Source organism: Enoplosus armatus, chromosome 23 (genome assembly GCF_043641665.1).
Source record: "Enoplosus armatus isolate fEnoArm2 chromosome 23, fEnoArm2.hap1, whole genome shotgun sequence".
Taxonomy (NCBI): Eukaryota; Metazoa; Chordata; class Actinopteri; order Centrarchiformes; family Enoplosidae; genus Enoplosus; species Enoplosus armatus.
In genome coordinates, this window is record NC_092202.1 from 14,538,365 (window position 1) to 14,558,019 (window position 19,655).

Here is a 19,655-nt window from a genome sequence, read left to right on the forward strand (position 1 = left end):
GCACAACCGTGTCTGCTTTCCCCACACTGAGGTTCTTGTCAGTGTTTGAAACTGCGCTTTTAGGCCCAAATGAATAATGTGGTCTTTAATTAAAGGACGTTTGCCCACGGAAACGAGGGACGCTCTTTTACCGCTAGGGAGACAGAAACAGAAATAGATTTCCCCTCGCTCATCCATCCATTTACTGCCACAAGCTAAAAGCGAGGTAGCCCAGATGTCCCTTTCCCCAGTCCGATTCCTCCGGCTCGTCCTGGGGGGATATACTAAGGCGTCCAGGAGGCATCCTGGGTCAGGATTTTGAGGTGCTGACCCTCGCCCTAACTGCTTTCAGATCTGGCTCCTACCTCTCCAAAAGTGCACGTTGGTGATCACAGTTTATGGAACCCTTAGCATCTCATCTAGCCCTCAGGCCTCAGACATGCTGCTGTCCGTGCCTCCTGGCTTCGTGCCGGTTTTCCACAGCGCCAAGTCTGTCCAGAATACAGGTCAGTGTTTTACTCCGCTATAAGAAATCACATTGCGGATTTATCCCAGCTGCGGGGTCCTCTGCAGGACACGCTTCAGGAAATGGAGAAAAAAAAAAAAAAAAGTTCTGTACATTAGCTGGTGTTCAAATGGTTTATTTTGGTGCACTGTTTTCTGTCCAATAAAGACACTCTGGGGGGCCTTGACTAGTGATTACACGCTAGTACTTGTTAATTGCATGCTAACTTGCCTACCTTGCTGAAATACCACATGAAAACTTACTGGCGATGGTGCAAAAGTACAGAATGATCACAGGTTTGAATAATAATAATAATAATAATAATAATAATAATAATAATGCACTACAAACTGTCTGGCATTCTGGATGAACCCTTCATGCGGCTCAGCTAACTCGTTCAGGTCCCCGAAAGCCTCAGTAAGTAATGATATTGGGGTTTTTAGCAACCTGGGTTTTACATCCTGCAAATACAAACCTGCACGTGCAAAAAAAAGTTGGAACACCTGCACTACAAGCCAACGATTACCAATACCGGGGATGCTGCAGACCAGAACCAGAACCAGAACCAGAACCAGAACCAGAACCGTAACCACAATGTTGGACCTGTGCGAGGCTGCCCCCTTATGACCTGTCAAGAGCTGGGAAGGAAAGAGTGATTATGTCTGAGGAAGGATCACCGTCTGTCTGCCGTGACCTTATCACTGAACCCCCCCCCCCCCCAAAAAAAAGAGTTTCCTTTATGGGTTTTTTTTTTTTCCCTCCCTCAACATTCCAGCTCGGGGAGACTTGTTTCCGCTCAGGAATGTTTATGAGCGGCCGCGAGGAGAGCGCAGCCCTGTTTCCACACAGTCAGGTATTGTACGGCTGCGTTAAATAGCTCCGAAATGTTCCCCATGAGTCACTGCCTGATGACCTAGATTTGAAGGTGAGGAAATGTGCACAGAATGGTGAGGAATCTGGATTTCACACACACACACACACACACACACACACTGGAAGTTCACTGTGAAAACATTTGACACAAAGCGTCAGATTTGGAAGTCGCCCTCGAATGAACGGCACATTTTACAGTAAGAATTCAACCTGCTAAACGTTTCCCCTCCTTTGTGTTTATTTGCCTACCGTGCTGCTCAGGCACTGTCCTGCATCAAGCCATATACACACACACCAAGCCCGTCCACTACAAGGGGGGGGGCCCCCAAGCTACTGCTCAACTAAAATTGTTGTCCTGGTGGAACAAGCCCCCCCCCACTGACATCAGGACACGTGTGTGACAAATGTGGCAGCAAAATGCTCAAGAGAAAATCGTTTTTTACAAAAATGCAATTGCAAATGTATCAATTCGACTGTATATTCATCAGCTTTATCTCATAGGTTTTGTGCACGGTCATCTTTGCCTCATTAAGATCATATTTTTGAGGTACTTGTACAGCAAATGTGTCCACGGGATGAAACTGTATAATTCAAGTGAAACAAATCAAGTATTTAACACACATTAAAGGGGTCTGGGTTCCAATGTGGACTTCGTCTGAGCAGCTGTAAATCCTTGATGCCACGTCGTCCGCGGGCTGCTTTTGCTCTGGTCCACTTAAAAGCCAGTTGCCAAAGTATCGGTCGATGTGCGCGCTTGACAAAAACTTCCACCGCGCTGGCATTCCGACTTGTTCTCTCACAAAAAAAATGGGGCCTCAGAAGTTGGTCTAACTCTTGGCACGAGAGCCGAGCCCCCGATGTCTACTGCATGATGACGTCGGGTTCGATGTTGAAGAGCAGGTCGTCGTTGTCCCTCCTGACCTCCAGCAGCAGGGCTGTCTCCTCCTGCAGGGCCCCCTGCAGGTCGGCCGTGGTCATCAGCGCTCGGCCATTCAGTTTCACGATGATGTCGCCGTCTTTGATGCCACCTCTGGGGACAAAGAGACACCGTTGTAGGTGAAGCAGTCTTTTCACTTCAGAAACGGGCAACAACCCTTTTTTGAGGAATGAACGGTTAAACGAAACGTACTTCTGTGCAGGTGAGTGAGGGACGACCTCATGGACGTAAATCCCACTGGCAACGTCAGGGAAGTCTGGGTTCTGCTGTTTTAGCTCTTCAATCAGCCTGGAACAAAACAAAGAAAGTCCGTTATCTAACCAACCACCAACCATCCCCAATATTTGCGAGATTTAACTATTTCAATTTCGCATCCAAGAGGTGTGTACATACTATATATTTTTATTTAACCTTTATGTAACCTTTATGTCCTGTCAAAGATAGGCCCCAAAATGTCAAAGATTTTAAATTTGGGGTTTACGATATATTGTACGATACATAGAATCAAAAGCATGTAAGCACTGACGAGATGCATGCATGTGCGGATACATCCTCATGGTCAAAGCAAAGGCTTAAAAGTGGTGGTAACAAGCTTCTATTGAGCGTAAAACATGGAGCTTAAATGAAAGAGAGTCATCTTGAACAAATCCTAAATATCTACAGGAAGAAGCGGGCTGAATAGTTTTGTCGTGGCCGTGTTACGATGGCGGGGGACGGAACACCAGCAAGCAGACCATCTTGGAATGGGATCACACCATCAACGCGGTGACGTTCCAACCCATGAGTACTCATTAGTCATTACTACATTATTACTCAGCGCTATGGGCCCCTTCCCTACTCGGACCACACCCATCTTGGAACTCCAACCACACATCTGTCGCCAGGACCGACATTTTGCCATGATGACACACACGGGATATTTTTTTTTACAGCAATGTGAATAGAAGAGGACCCAAACTAGATCCTTGTGGGACACCTTTGCTACTTTCAAGAGCTTCTGGTCAGGGTGTTGCAGCTGCTACTGCTTGTTACACGGTTATAGCATGTAACATGCTTTGAAAAAGACCCAACAGTTGAGTATTTGGACAATAGTGAAAATGGATTAGTATCAAATTAACAACATAAAATAGCATATTTCCCATCAACACAATAATTATCACAAGACTTACGCTGGTGTGATGGTCAGCATCCGGATTCCAATGAAACGCTTCTTTATTGACCTCACATCTGAAAGAGACTCCAGTTCAGTTTCTGCATATTGAGCAGGATGTTTAACCCCAGCCTGGTGGAGTCGCTGTCAGACTCACCTTTGCTGTGCTTGTCGAGCGAATCGTTGAGGAAGCGAGTGATCCTGTCCGAGGGAATGGCGAACGAGATTCCTGCTGCAACCTTCAGGGTGTTGATGCCGATCACCTCCCCGTCCTCAAACACGGAGACATAGCAGGGCAACATCAAAAAAAGGACTTGTTTACATTTTGAGATTATCAGGGAGTACTACAGTACAAACCTGTTTCTTAGGTTGCCATTAAGAAATAAGGGTTGCCCTATGTTGTTGCCAGAGCAAAGCCTCATGAAAGCTTTGAGGTAGGAAACCAAAAGCTTACCAAATTGACAAGAGGTCCTCCTGAATTCCCGTACTGTGAAGGAAAACACAAAAAACAGTACTGTGATGCACCTTACAATATGTCATTTTCACAACCTGACAAACTGAAATAGAGCCACACTCCAGACTGACTCTACCGCCCTGCTTAGCAATAATCTCGACTCCGAGCCTCGATATATTCTCACGTTGATAATAGCGTCCGTCTGGACGTAGTCCATGTCGGAGTCCCTGAGGCCCAGCTCCTTGCCGTCTCTCTGAGCGGTGCTGACGATGCCGGTGGTGACGGTGTTCTGGAGGGCGAAGGGGCTGCCGATTGCGACCACGAACTCCCCAGGCCTCAGGTCTGCACTGTGGCCCAGAAACAACAAGGGCAGCTCCATCTGGGAGGGGGAAATAGACAAAGGGCGAGGTAACGCTATGGTCGGATGTAGGATATTTGGGGGAACCATTCACACTCACATTCACACCTACAAACTATTTCCAGTGTCCAGTTCTCCTGACATGCTTTGGACTGCGGAAGGAAACTGAACGCTGAGGCTTCAACTAAAAATCTACATCTATCTATGAATAAAATATACATCTTTCCCTTTTGGGTTATTGATTTCCTTTCTCACGGGCTGTGATTCAGAGAGCAGCTTAAAACAGCGTTCAATTTCATTTCAGCTGGCATGCAAAACTTTAAAACTCGCCAGGAGCATCCGGCAGCAAATAAACCGGCCGCGTGCACCTTGTCGAACCTACAGCGCGGGTTCCGCTGCAATGTAAAAGACAGCAAGGTGATAACTTTTAATATTCACCTCCATGTGCTTTTTGATATCTGGGCTTCTGTTGGACTGTTTCCGGAGGAGCACAACAAACATTGGTGAATATTAAAATGTGTTAAAACTATTGGCATACAGAGCAAAAGTACAAAAAAAATATGAACCTGGCTGTAAAAAGTTGAACTCTCTGTGAATCTGTACCGAATTCTTCCTACTCCACCTTCTCTCACAGCTGTGCAGCTGCTGCTCCTCCGCTCATGAATCTACCACAGGCCCCATATTACCTTGCGCCTGAAGCTCGTACATTTGCGCTTTGAACACTTTGGTTCGGGAAAACGAGGCCGAATGTGTGTAAAAAAAAAATGAAAAATGAAGCCCGCAAGAAACGCCAGTGTTGACGACCTCAGTTTGTGACGCACGAATGTGCAGGTATTGCAGATACAGGGGATCAAAAACCTTGTGCAACCAACAATCAACGTACATGTATAGATATATACCTAATGTACGTTGTAAAGAGACACGTGGGAAAATGTCCACAAAGACGAAGGGAGGGAAGGGTGAAGGGAAAGGGAGGAAAGGAAAAGAATGGAGCTGAGTACAAACATGTGCTCGGCAGACAGATGGAGAAGGAATGAGCTAAAACTGCTCTGTTTAGGATTTCTTTGAGGTGGAGTGTTTTGGACCACGTTTCTCTCTCTCTCTCTCTCTCTCTCTCTCTCTCTCGCACTCCTCCCTGTTCTGGTCCCGATCCAGCTCTCCCAGTTCTACCGATGTCATCCTTCGGTCACGCCGGGACCCGAGGTGAAACCTGATATTGTTTTTTTTCGGGTTTTTTTTTTTTAAAGCTGATGCTGATAATTTTTTTGCACTGAGCGACCCACCCACTGGTGTCTTCATCTCTACAAACTCACGCAGTGTGGCCGAGCACTGAAAAACCCAGCAACAAAACCCACAGCAATGTATCCTCTTTCTAGTGAAAACCCCAGAGTTTCCAAAGACACCAAATCAGGCTCTCCAGCTGAGTTCTTGGGAAATATGTATAAAATTATGCACAAGGCATCTAGAATATTTCCATTTGACGGAATGTAAAAATATGCCTTGGGTCTGTACATAGTTTCAGTGAACTGTTGGAACAAACTGAAAATTAAAGTACTCAGTTTTCAGTTCATCTTTGTCTGACTCTTCAAATGGTGGAGAACCTTAAACCCTTAAAAGCCTACCAATGCGAGCCCGAATGTTTGTGTGGATGTACGTGGCGGCACAATCTCTTTCCCGGAAGTCTTTCAAGCGAAGGTCATCTTTAAGCTCCTGGGAAGGATTGTCAAATATCTGCCCCCATACAAATCCAACCATATGATCAAGGTAGGCCAGGACTCTGTGGACTGGGGCCTAGCTAAATTGTGGGCGGAACAGTCTACAGGGTGTTTGAAGGGGAATTGAAATGACACGGTGGTTAGAGTCTACAGATCTCTGTGTGTAAACTCTAGTCATCCAGGAAGATGGTCTTTGAGAAGCTTTCTTGAACTTACATGTGAATCAAATTTACCAAACAGCCCCCAACGCAGACTGAGGTATTCCATTGTCAAAGGCGTTGAAGGGATTAGCCTAATGGGCCCCCAGCACATTGAATCAGATTGTATTGTTAAATAGCCTGTCTGGGATTTCCTTAGTTCTACTCACCTTTTTGTTGTTGACTAGCCCAGCCCACCACCTATTGTTTTAGTCTACCCTTTAGCTCTGAATGTCTCTCTCCAGAAAGGATTTCATGACTGCTGTGAACTCTCTCTTCAATGCGCAGTGAATAAAAACCAGCCACACAATTAGACCTGAAAGAATATTTCTTCTTCCACAACTCAATATCCATCGGTTTGGGGTGGGTATGGGGGGGGGGGTCATTGTTCAATCCACCTCCTGGATTCCCAAATCTGTGTACATTGACCACGTATGGCCCGCCAGGTCTTCAGGCCCAACCTGGGCCGCGGGACCTGGACAGTTGGGTCTTTGGGTAAGAATTGACGGGTTTCATGGACTGCTTCTTTGCCCAGCCTATAGTGGTACAAGGCTCAAATTGGGGCAAGTTAAATAGTGGGTGGCAGCACACATCTATTTGACATCATGTTAATATATTAAACCAAAACCTTTACTTTTCTGTAGCCTTAACCAAAGTATCTGTAGAGCCTAAAACTAACCATACGTGGGATGCAGGATGCAAACCTTGGTCTCTGGTGATAAGATGTTAAATGAAGACTTAAATAGTTAACATGGTCAAAACATGCCTGGTTTATCGACTGTGGCCAATATCAGCCCAGTAAATCAGCTACAACTTCAGCTGGGGATTTCTGTAAGAGCTGCACACTCAGAAAATCCCCCTACAATCCCTGAGGTGGTATGAGCTGTGGGCGTGCTGTACACCCAAGCTGGAAGTATTTGGTGTCACCGCAGGAAAGGTTTGGATTCTGACTACGGTCCATTACCCCACCCTATTAACACCGCTGGGAACCCGGTCACATGACACATGCTGTAAACACACTTATTTAGTCTGCTGACCTTGAAGAAATGCCCATCCAAAGACTCATTACCCTGCTGGAGTTTTACTGGAAGAAGGAGAGCTAATGGAGGCCATGGGTCGGGTGTATCAAAGATACACCCTGTGGAGTCATCATTGTAAACCATGTTTTGTTTACAGCCAAAGTTTCCCACCAAATTGTATTATGAGTATCCTTAAGGCTTCACAGACATGTTGAATGCATCTCCTCACCGTAAAGAACATTTGCTTCTTCTACTCCTCTTTTATTGATGCCTGTTCCTGTAATGTTACCACCCCCAAGCGCCCCCACCTTCTGCAGAAATATGTATCATGTGCCCAGTGGTCTTGGTGTGCGTGTAGGTCCTTGCAACCATAGGCTACTTGTAGAACATTTGATACTAGCTGAGCTGCTAATCAAAACACTGCTCAACAGCACCCCTAGTGGACATGAACAAACCCACATTATCTTCTAGAAGAGATCCCAAAGTGTCCGAAGATACCGATTGTGTTTTAGGGAAATGTCTACAAAAAGATGTGCAAGACGTCTACAAAACGATGCAATGGAGCGATGCAGCAAGCGAGAGCTACGTCTGCGTTGCTACGAGTGGCATGGGCATTAGGCAAGACGCGGAGACTGTCAAGGAGTATCAATCGAGGAGGTGGTTACAGATGATTCGATTAAGAAATTTTATATTATCAGAGAGTAGAGGCCCTTGCATCGGATGTCTTCCGAGACCCTTTGACGAACCGAGGAAGGCGTTTGTGACGGCAACAGCGATGGAGCACAGCCTCCATGTTAGGTTCTCTGATAACGAATGCTTTCGGGAGGATCTACTTGGACTCGTTCCTTTGGAGGGACACGTTGACCGGTGAGACAAGACTGGGAGCCTTTGCCACCTGCACCACTGTGTACGTTTCTCTCATTAGATGGCAAATGTTGGCTAAGTGCATCTGTTTGGCGACAGGTACGTGAATCACATTAGTAATAAGGATCACGTTTTGAACAGGTTGCATTTTGCATCACTAGGTCTTCATATTCACTTAATAATGGTGTATTATGCACTTCATGTAGTTATGGATGTGGTAAGGTAGAAATGTTTTGGGCCTATGTGTCTTGATAAGGTGCTACGCACTGATGTTGTCTGATGTTATGCATTTACAAAACTCAATATATGCACTCATATGTTGTTGTATTTCACTGTATCTGTAGCTGTTAATGTGATTACTCATATTTCGGTCATATTCCACGCTTGGAATACTTTTCCCGAACTGGCCCCCATTCCAAACTAACTGAATATCCCAGATCTAGCTTATTCTCACGTGACTACAACGGTCTGGCTCAAACTGTCTTACTGGCATCCACATGTATCGATATTCACATTTCAAGGTATGTCTTGGGGCGAACAGGGTGTAGGGTACGCACATCCAAAAAACAAAACAAAACATACATACAACAAGCAACATAGAGATGCAAACTGAAGGCAAGACTCAGACAAAAGACTGTACTAATGGAAAAGCATGCAAACTCCTTCTTGCTTGTTGAGAAAATCCCATAGAGCTGTGGACTCACCTGTGGATTGATTTTGATAGTAGCGATGTCTGACTTTTTGTCCATGTCTTTGATGCTGGCTTCATACACATCGCCATTATGCATCTGGACCTTCAGGAGGAGAACGGAAGAAAGAGATTTCAAGACATTTAACATTTCAAATGCTAGCCAAATTCATAGCATATTGGTTTGATCCATATCAGGTACAGTGTATCCAGTACTTATTCATTTTCTGCGGCTAGGGTTAGTGCCTTATGTATCTTCCGTCTTCAATGCTAATTGAATGCTAATCAGAATCAGAATCAGAATCAGAATCAGAAACTGTTTATTGCCAAGTAACATACATTACAAGGAATTTGTGAGCTTTAGTGGTGTCGGTGGGCTAGGCTAACCTCGTCCTGACTCCGGCTCTGAGACTGATGTCTTCCCATCTCACTCGGGGAAAGAAAACTGTTGAACTATTCCTTCGAATTTACACTTTATAGTGGCATCATTTCTCACCCAAGGCTACTAGTGGCGAACCAATGTCATTTGGAGGAGAAAGCTGGGAGTATTTAAAGGGAAACATGAATGATCACTGCGGAGGACCGGTGTTCCTGTACCTTGAGCTGCTGCTGACCAGACACTGGCGTGGTGGTGGAAACTACGTGGGCGTTGGTCACAATCAGTCCGTTCTCCGACATCACAAACCCAGATCCACTAGACAGAGGGATGTTCCGACCAAAGAGAGGATGCCTGGGGTGGGAATGAAAGCATTAGTAAATTCAGCTGGACTGCAGACTTACAGAGGGCAGCTGTGATTGCTGTGACTCAAGTTTAAGGCCCTGGGATAACAAATGGAGCTCATGTTTAGAGTTTAAACTGATCGGGACTAAATGTTGCACTAATGTGGATTATCATGGTCTATCCAAGTATCTCTACTCAGGGTTGAAGAGCAGTTAAAGGACCCTGGCACATGTTCCAAACTGACATGATAACATAACCCCTACAATCCCACACACACAGTCAGTACCTGAGGAAGAGTTCGATGTGGACCACAGCGGGAGCGATCTTCTCCACCACGTCGGCGATGAAGTTGAACTTGTAGCGCGGACTGGCAGCGCGTGACGGACCTATACTGGCGAGAAGAATTGTGCATTTCAATAATCGGTCGACACTTGGATTCAGGGATAATCCAGTGGCATTGAGACTGACGTCAGCAAGCCAGAGGAAAAAGCGCGTGTGACAAATCTAACCCGGAGAGCTAATGAGGCGTGGGCGAGTCAAATTCTTGCACACAGGCATTACGTGGCTAGATAGTACGAGTAGAAAGGTAAGAAGCTCTGTTTACAGGGTGTGTTGGCACCTAAATCCAGGTGCGCAGTGAGTGAATCTGCGCGTCCGTTCCGCTACATCAACGGGTTGAGCAAGCCGTGAAGCTCGCCACTGGCATGTCGCCGCCTCCTAAAGTTGCACTGGTGAATGCGTTGGTCACGGAGCAGCGCGCACCCCCCCCCCCCCAAAACATCTGGCTGGATCTCAATTGAGAGGCCACACTGACGCATTAAGAAAGAGAGAGGAAACGCTGCTCGGTGTACAAGGACCCCCCCCCCCCCAGAGAGACACACTGACCAGATGGACGGCGTTTAAAACTGCACATGTGAAACCATGACCTGCACCTGGAGTGTAAATCACTTACATCAGTGAAGCGACTCGACAGTAAAACTGACATGTACTCTGTATATGGTCACATTTGAGGCTGGACTTACTTTCCTCCTTGGAATTGTAAACGGACGTGACGGATGATTTGCTGCAACCGATTTGGGAGCTCGCAGGTCAGTCGCCCATATATTTTTGAGTAGTTGACCACGCCCGTAAGGATGTAATGCTCCAGTGGCATAATGTGTGTGTGTGTGTGTGTGTGTGTGTGCCAAAATACCCTTTAAACTCAGGCAAAATAAAGGGTTTGGGATCAAAGGGAAATGTAAATAGAATCTGCCACAAGTCTGGGCTGCAGGGACTTCCTGTTTCGTCCGTTGAGATCTCTCATTGGGATATGTGTGTGTGTGAGTTTTCAGATGACTGTAACCTTGATTGTGGAGCCGCAATCTGTTTCATTCATCAGCCCCGAACGGATGGTCTGCCTGCCTGCCTGCCTGTCCAATACTGTGTTCCAGAGCAACAGAGCTCAACAGTGCGGATGCTGGACATTCATGGTTGCGAGTGTTTTCTTGGTGAGCCCTATGTCCAAAAAAAAACAAACCAAAACAGAGCTGTAAACCTCAGTCGCCGTCACGGTCACCGTCTTTATTGACGGTGTCGTTTCACTTTACTGCAGCTGGGTATTTACTTAGCACGGCCCGAGCAGAGTTCGGTGCCCTGCTGCTAATTAACGCCTGACGCTGGGCTGGTTCAGGCGGTTTCACATGACCGGAAAGCAACGGGGCACAAAGGAAAGCGATGGCTCTCTGCTACTGAGCCTCAACTATTGGTTGAAGAAAGCAATAAACTACTTCAGAGCTGCGATCTCACGCAGTCTTCTTCCTGAGAGACGGGCAGGCAAGGCGGCAGCAAGAATCTCTCTCTGGACGCCGACCAGAGATATCCTGAGTCCTCCTCTCGAGGAAATAAATCCTGCTGAATGAGTGTACGGCCATGCTAGCAGCTCGAAGACGATGTAATGCTCTACTGGAGAAGAAAACAGAATTGTAAGACTGATGAAAGTCGAGGCTCAAAGTTTGGGGATGATCATCGGCAGGCACGTAAACGTCGTGGTTAGCAGTCGCTCACAGTACTACAGCTGAGGCTGATGGGATTCTCATTCATCTTGCAGGTGTTTGGTCATAAACATTTTGACCTGATGATGGACGAAGATGGAAAGATGGATTCAGATTCAGACGATCGGCAAAGTCAACAGGGTTCTTCCCTCTGGGAACCATGAGCGTCTGGACGAAATGTCGTGCCAATCCACGTCGTGGATGTTGAGATATTGCACCGGAGAAGTGAAAACTTTGACCGGCAGATGGCGCTAAATGAAAAAGTCGGGACGCCGTCAAAGTCTTTCGGGTTCATCGTCTGGGGGAGAATGAATGTAGGCACGAAGGCAATCCCTCCGATAGTTGCCAAGAGTACCCCTGATGCACACTCCATAGCAGGTGGCAGTCTCCTTCCGTGTTTTGGTACAGCAGTTTTCACACCTGTGGGAACCGTACCCGAGTACGCGTGAATCGCACTCGAGACCACCTTTTCAAGTGCTGACCCGGGTGCGGTACACAGTGTTCACGAACTGGACTTTGGGGTCAAGTGTACTCTAAGTTAGAAACCTCTAAAGTGTTTTCACATTCCCCTCTGATGAACCAAAACCGATAAACCATTATGAAAGAGTCTTTCGACTCCAAGTCATCCTCTCCCCGCACCAGACACACCGCCACTCGTCTCATATCAGTCTGAAAGAAGTGTTTTATTTATGGAGGAGGCCCCCCCCCCCCCCCCCCCTCCCTTTACAAGAGAGAAATCCAACTGCCTTGACCGCACACCAGCGCTGAGATAGGATCTCCTCACTGTTTAAAGGAACATCCATCAGAAAGGTTTGTGTTTACAGAGCAAGGCCTGCAGCGTCCAGCACGTGAACTCTGTGTTCGGGCTGGGGGGCTTTCTATAGGCCGGCCTGCAGCACAGAACACCAGCCTTCTTTTTGTGCCGGAGGCGTCGTTAACCGGCTCTGGCACCTGCTCTCTAACCAGTGTTTGTTGCTCTGGTGAGCATGCCCTATAAACTACATGTTGAACTGTGACTTCTTCAGTTATTGCACACTAACGCCTGACTATCAGCCTCATACTGGATTTTGGAGGCTGACACCGGCACCAGTACTTGACAACTGAAGAGCTCGTTTGCGCTCAGGCTGCAATCGGATTTGGGTCTGAATGCAGCCTTTCGTCACTTTGCGCGTCCGGGTCTGGATCCGTGCCTTTGGATGTTCTAATGCATATGTGTCAAACTCAAGGCCCGCGGGCCAAATGTGGCCCGCCACGTCATTTTATGTGGCCCGCGAGAGCTTAAAAGGTCTGAGTGTCTAAAAATAAATAGGTCAAAAGAGTGCTTTGACCAAAAACTACATTTCCCACAATGCCTGTCGACTATGATACTTAAATATTTATTGTGTTATTTTTCTGAGTTTTTTCAGAGTTATTTATGATGTTATTTTTCTTCATTCACTTGGATAGTTTGATCCATGATTGATGGAGTTATGTGGGTTTCATAAGCTGACAAATTAAAAGGATTTATGTTATAACAGAGCAACAAACAAACATATTTTTTCTATGCAACTGCAATGTTTGTGACTTGAATAAGTAATAAATTCAGAGTTATTTAACATTAAGGAGTAGTTACATTTATTTTACATTACATTCGATTACATTTAGTTACATTTGTAAGTTACATCTGGCCCTTTGAGGACAGTCATTACGCTGATGTGGCCCTCGGTGAAAATGAGTTCGACACCCCTGTTCCTTTTTTTTTTTTTTTTAACCTCATTAATTAATTTGTCTTAAGCAAAAGTAGAGCAGCTAATTACATGAGGGAGGTTCATCTTACATATTGTATTACAGAACTATAATAACTACAAAAGATTATTAAATATAAAGGATGAAGAAACTTGTGGAGCGGGAAACAGGGCCGAAAACGCAAGATAAGACATGTTTGATGAGGATCGTCGGTGCTCCCTGGTGGACAGTCTATGTAATGCAGACACCGTTTCTCTGTGGCACACGTACCCACATATTTTTTTATACATTTGATTGATTAAAAAACAAAAACACATTGTAAAAATGAATTAATAAGATAATAGAAACAAATGACTGTAGTTTAGAAATAATAACATTTTTGAAATCATCTTATCTCAGATTTTAATGCTGATCGTGTAAATGTGTCTCGGGGTAGATATGCTGTTAATACTTAATACTTTCAGAATTTATAATCCATTAATACTTAGCTAATATAATAATGAAACATATATATATATGTATATATATATATCAGTGCTCCTGGCGTGGCCTTTAAGCACTGCTTAAAGTAATGTACAATAAAAAGTGTGGCAGGGTGGGTAGTTTTGAAAAGGGGCCCCTCTTAGGATCCTACAAATACCTGGTCCGGCCCTGGCAAGTGCTCCCTACAGGCTGTCTGGTTAAGAAGCCAATGCGCAAATCGTACCTATGCCGGTCTCGCACGGTCCTTTCTGGGTCTGGGTGATGCCCGGCAGCCCCTGCTGCAGAGCCTTCCTGCTGGTCGCCTTCAGCTGGCACACGTTGCCGTACGTCGTCCCGTCGCTGCCGCACACTTCCTGGCTGAACCTGCACCGGCAGAAGCCCTTGGAGAGCCGCTTGCCCGCCGGGTGCTTGCACTCCAGTCCGTCCCCGCACGGCAGGTCGTCCTTGCGCCCGCACGGCTCCCCCTCTCCCTGGGCGCACACCAGGCAGCAGTTGCAGCGGTCCGGCACGTAGCCGCTGGGGCAGCCGGGGCTCGGACAGGTACTCACGTCGCACCGCGTCGGACACTTGGCCTTCGGCTCGGTGCCGGCAGACTCCTTCAGGTAAAGGAACACTGCGGCGTAGAGGAGGACCTGCATTTTCTCGGAAATGGTTTTGGAACTAAGAGAGGCGGAGAGATGTTTACGCGGAACTCATGTCCCCGGGCTCCGCGCTGCTCATCACTTCCTGGAGGCTTTGCAGATGGAAATCAACACGGACGAGGGACCCGGCGACAGACAGCTGCTTGACACCGCAAAGCGCATCAAAAGCGCGTAATTGTGCGTCCGGAGGGCGACGGCGAGCCGGCGGGCCGAAGTGAGGGGATCCAGTGGAGCGAGAGCGGCTTTGGTGCGCTCCGTCGTCCCTTCCATCCACTCAGCTGGCAGGGCGAGCGCCTCTATACCAGCGTAGTCCGCCGGGGAGAGGGAGGGGATGTGGGGCGCAGCTCCTGGAGGCGTGGCGCCCGGGAACCAGACTCAGATGTTGGCGTGTGTGACCTCATAATCAGGCTTTTTTTTTTTTACAGGTTGTTTCAAATGGAAAACACATATCACCCCCCCCCCCCCCATCAAGAAATAGGTCCAACAAACGTATGCATTAAACAAACAAACAAACAAGGCAGAACATGTTAATCAGGGAGCTTTAGGGGTGTTGCCAGGTGTATTTTTGAACTTTGGACGGAGCCCCTGCTTCCAGTCTTTATGCTAAGCTAGGCTAACTCCAGCTCAGTGCTTGACACGAAAGCCATGAGATTGATGACGTGTCGCTCTCGGAAAGAAATCAAACGGGAGAGAAGGGACGGGAGCGTCCAGCGGTGATCGAAGGCCTGACTGACGGCTGACGGCTGGTGTGCAGGTGTCCTGCACCTGCCTGAGAGGACGCGCCTGAGTCCACCGCTGTCGGTCGGATTCAACGGCGATGTCACACTTTGCCCAGTGACACGTGCACATTTTATTTGATTTCCCATTCCTTTTGATGGATCTCCTGTTTAGCTGCTCGCCCCCCCCCCAGCTTTTTTTTTTTTTTTTTTAATCTTTTTTCTCTCCTTTCTTTCCAAAACATGAAGTCATTCATTCTTTGCTTCAGACTGGGGATATGAGGACATGCTTTCATTACTGTCCCCTTGTAAGGGCAATTTAAGACGACCAGACCGTGCAGTCTCACACACACACACACACACACACACACACACACACACATGCTCTAATACACTAATATTGCCAGGACCATCACCAGCTACCCCAACAAGTTTTTGGTACAATGACCTGATGGTTAGTTAATGGTTCTCTTGAATCTGGCGTGGTGGTGAACTTTCCTGTCAATTTGTCTTGGGGGTTAATCGCAGCACTATGATCAAAAAAATCCCCCCCCACAGACCTCCATTTTAAAAGGGACGAAACTGCTGACAGGACACCACCAACTGCTAACGGGGAAAGTTATTCCTATTTGAACGTGTAGCCTAATATTTGCAAAATCATGTTCAGAACATAGAAAAGCTATTCTCGTCATCTGCAAAGTCTACGGGACATGCTGGCGGGTTCGGTGAAAGAGACGTGTGCAAATATTTTGGTGTATGAGCTGGATTAGTCATTTCCATTAGAATAAATGGGCACCTTTCCTTGAGTCCAGTATCCAGTTCTCGACAAACATCCATGGACGGGACCACAGGAAACAACAAACATGTCTCCTGGTACTGTGCCGTAAATTCTCATATAAAAGCCAGCATACAAATAATGACCAAGCCTCAAATGATAGCCAGGGGCGTGGACAGCAGGAACAAATACAGGCTGGTCTCCAATAAAGGCCTGGTAAAAAAAATAATGATGTGGGCATATCATACTAACCTTTTTAAACAAAAATACTGCTTTCTATCACTAAGCAAGACGTGTGTGTGTGTGTGTATAAGGCCACATTCAGCAGCTAGTTAGCGTAGCTTAGCATAAACACTGAAAACAGAGGGAAAACAGCTAGCCTGGCTCTGTTTGAAGGTAAAATAAGTTAGCACTTTGTGTATTCACGGAGGGCTGTGAGGCCAGGAGCAGTAACCTCCTGGAGTCTCAGCTGGTTGGCCGGCCACTGCTGTACGCTAAGCTAAGCTAAGCTAAGCTAAGCTAAGCAGCTGCTGGCTGTTAGCCTTATATTTAACGGACGGATGTGACGGTGGTACCGACCTTCTCATCTAACCCTCTTCCAGAGAACAAACAAGCGTTTTCCCCAACATGTCGCGCTATTTCTTTAAAGTGAGAACGCGCTCTCAGCAGAGTGACTGTACTGATGGAGTGATCAGTGAGGCTGTAGCAAAAAAATGCCTGAGCACATTGAATTTAGCCCAACGTTTCCTTTGTGAGGGGATGTTTTTGTTATTCCTCCTTCTCAACTTTACGATGGTTTGGATAATACGGCTGAACAGTTCTTTTTTAATCACTTGCGTTGCTGCCACGTGCACTGCCCGATGGAGTCATTGTGTCCCCAGATAAACGAAGCGCCGCCGTTAGCAGGAACGATGGTCAAAACTACAGAAACAAACACTCGGGCTGTAAAGAAAAAAAAAAAAAAAGTGGAATTTTCCTTGGTCCACAATGACCTCACTTCGCAAAAATGTTGTTTCTCTCAGGGTCTTTTAAGCTGCTTGTCACATGGACGGGAGCGCTGCGAGACGAACCCTCCCGTGCAACAGATGCGAGGCTGCAGACGCGCTCGTGTCCACGGATCGGTGACCGTCCAGGTTTGTTTGGACGGACAAAGAGGGGTGTCGAGAGACATGTGCGTCTCACCCAGCCGTGGGTGTGTTTATTTGAAATAGTCTGTCGCTTGAGGAAACACAGGGCTCCTTGTTCAGCAGGAGTACACGCTGTTTCTGAAGGGAATGGAGGGATTCAGACGGCACTTGACTGTTTTTTTCTTTTTCTTCTTCTCCTGTGTGTCTACTGGATGTTTTTGACGCATTATGACTAAATATACGCTCCTCATGCCTGAGGCCTAAACCCAAACCACGTCTGTGCATATGTTATGTTATTCTGCAACAACAAATACACATCGAGTCTCAGAGAACCAAAACTTTGCATAACTAGAAGTGTAAAAAGTTAAGTGGTGCTAAAAGGAAATCCACTACGTATGCAGAAGGATCAGTCCTTACTTCTGCCACCCGGCGATCGTAATGAGGATCACAGCGTAGCAGACGAGCAGTGCTGCCAATACCCCAAAATGTGCCGAACAAGGGTTCAGAGTCAGACCTCACCCGGTCCGGGGTAATTCAAGATCTTACAGAGGTTGCTGAGGTCGGCAGACAGCAGTGTTTCCATCTGCTGGCAGAGTGGCCGAGCTCCAGAGGACTCCCTGACTGACGGCCGTGGTCATTATTCAACATGCCCAGCAGCCGCAACTTATCATGACGGATAAGTGCAAACGGGCTTGGTCATTTCTCAGTCTCGGGCCACAAATCCCAAATATAACCCAAATATGTCCGTCCTCTTTCAAGAGAGTATAGACCCCCCCGTCTGCTCGTTTTAAATCATTGTTTACAACCTGGAGCAGAAGCCCGTTTGTTCAGACGGTTCACGGCACGTGGGACAGAAACGGGACTCCTATAGGCAGCAGGTGGAATGCTCTGTCTTGTTATTCGAAGGCCGCAGCAAGTCTACGTTTTCAAATCTTGTAGGGTTTTTTTTTTTTTTTTGACGAAGCATTCCTGGTCAAATTGGAGCAGGCTGCGTTGCTTTAAGTCCCCTCTTCTACTTCGGAGTTCACATGGAAGGGGAGGTGGAGAGTTGAATCAGCAGCACATGTTGCTGTCTGCCTTTGTTTATTCTCCCACAAGATCGTGCCAAAGTGGCTTTAAGGACAAGCGAAAGCGAGCACTTAGGACACCTCCCCTCCGAGTCCAGCAGTTCAGCAGGTTCCTCCAAACTAAACCATAAAAGAGGTCGTTTGTAATCGTCAAAGCACCCATAGTAGCGTTTTTCTGATGATGCACCCCAGCTGTCTGTAAGGCTGGAAAAAGCCTCGCCAAGACTTTTCTGCTCAAACTTGTCCCAGTTATTAGTTGTCAGTGATATGTAATACCAATTCTACATGTGCAGGGTTTCACACGACGTCTCAAAAGTTTGGAGTATGTTAGGGATATGTTTGAATTTGAACATAAAATGCCTGATTTTCAACGTCACCTGGTGTTTCATCGACACAATCGTGACGCGCCAACCAAAGGTCGTTGAAATGAAGCGACCCCGGCGTCTCAGCGAGCATGAAGTTTCTGCGAAGGGTTCCAGAGTTCTGCAAACTTAAACTCATGGTACATTTTTTGGTTTCGGCACCTTGAAAGTGCTTGAAAAGGGCTTGGAGTTCGCTGTTAAAAAGCCGCGCGAACTCTGTGAAATATAAAATGTGCTACTTTTAAATCTGTATGAAAAGCAAGTAGATGCATGCGACATCTCGTGAAACTTGGTATGGATCTTAACGGGATCCAGAGAATGACTCCTGGTTATTTTGGTGATTGACTGTTTGTGTAACCCAGGTTATTTTTAGTAGCCAAATGTACGTGCATCCCCTGAATGCACCGTTAGTAAAGTAGCGCCGCGTGTAAATTCGGTTTACCCCGGCGCGCATGCGCACACACACACACACACACACACACACACACACACACAGTCAGTCACCGCGGGAGCACGTAGCTCAGGCAGGTGTAGGAAGCTCGGCTAGGGCCAGCCAGGAAGACTCGCAGACGGGGAGAAAGATTGCGAAGCGAGACACTTGGCGTGGGACCGGACAGGTGAAGCTGGCAGTGTTTACCGGGGGAGACCCTTGTTGTGCTGCGGTGTGGCTGTGTGCGGAAGAGCGGTTGTCGGGGTGAATTAAAAAAAAACCCTCCGTCGTCATTACTCATTATCCCGGTGAGTTAGCTACACAAGCTAATGAATTAGCATTTTCGGTTCTGTAAGGGTGTGAATTTTTATTTATTTATTTATTAAATTTATTTTTATTTTATTTTACTTTGCTAGTGACATTTTACTCAAAGAATTAAGCTAAACCAAAACAGTGTGTTGCTGTGCTATTTAGCCGCTCGCACATGTTGCCTAATGGCGGCCTGGCGGCTAAAGGGAGTGCAACGTGCGCTGCTAGTCAAGCACATGTAGGCAATACGTGTGTATTTGAAACGTGTTTAAAGTTAACGTGTGTGTTATTTTGTACCTTCAAAGGAGGAAAAAAGAGAGTTGTTACTGAAGTGTTAGTTATTGTTAATGCTCTCTATGTCAAAGTAAGAAGTATTAAAGGTACTGAAACTGTGAAAATTGACTTTTTTTTGAGGGACTATTTTCTGTCGACCATTGGAGCTGACCTTGTTGCTGGTTGGACCGTGGTTGCTGCTTGGGGGAGAGCCTTGGAGACGCTTGGGTGCCGCGCCTTCCTGAGGGGTGGTAGGA

General features: G+C 46.7%; 1 protein-coding gene across 2 annotated transcripts; it reads right to left on the reverse strand.

The window, feature by feature from the left end:
- Positions 1-1,574: 1,574 nt before the first annotated feature.
- On the reverse strand, positions 1,575-14,422 carry htra3b (HtrA serine peptidase 3b). Of its 2 annotated transcripts, none has more exons than XM_070929541.1 (10): positions 13,928-14,422; positions 9,747-9,846; positions 9,337-9,469; positions 8,756-8,845; positions 4,083-4,277; positions 3,899-3,931; positions 3,602-3,716; positions 3,464-3,521; positions 2,487-2,582; positions 1,575-2,387 (listed from the first exon to the last, which is right to left on the reverse strand). In XM_070929541.1, exons 1-10 carry the CDS (start codon positions 14,334-14,336, stop codon positions 2,219-2,221), a joined length of 1,398 nt encoding a protein of 465 aa, XP_070785642.1. In that variant the 5' UTR covers positions 14,337-14,422; the 3' UTR covers positions 1,575-2,218. The 2 variants fall into 2 exon arrangements, with proteins under 2 accessions (XP_070785642.1, XP_070785643.1); XM_070929542.1 differs by having other exon boundaries at positions 3,464-3,514; positions 3,598-3,716.
- Between the last annotated feature and the right edge of the window lie 5,233 nt (positions 14,423-19,655).

Excerpts from the sequence above, each read along its gene's own strand:
- htra3b (XM_070929541.1), bottom strand. The coding sequence starts at position 14,336 with ATGCAGGTCCTCCTCTACGCCGCAGTGTTCCTTTACCTGAAGGAGTCT. Across the intron at positions 9,847-13,927 it reads GAAAGGACCGTGCGAGACCG|GTCCGTCACGCGCTGCCAGT; the intron begins GCATAGGTACGA and ends TCGCCAGTATAG. Across the intron at positions 3,932-4,082 it reads AGACGGACGCTATTATCAAC|TACGGGAATTCAGGAGGACC; the intron begins GTGAGAATATAT and ends TTTCCTTCACAG.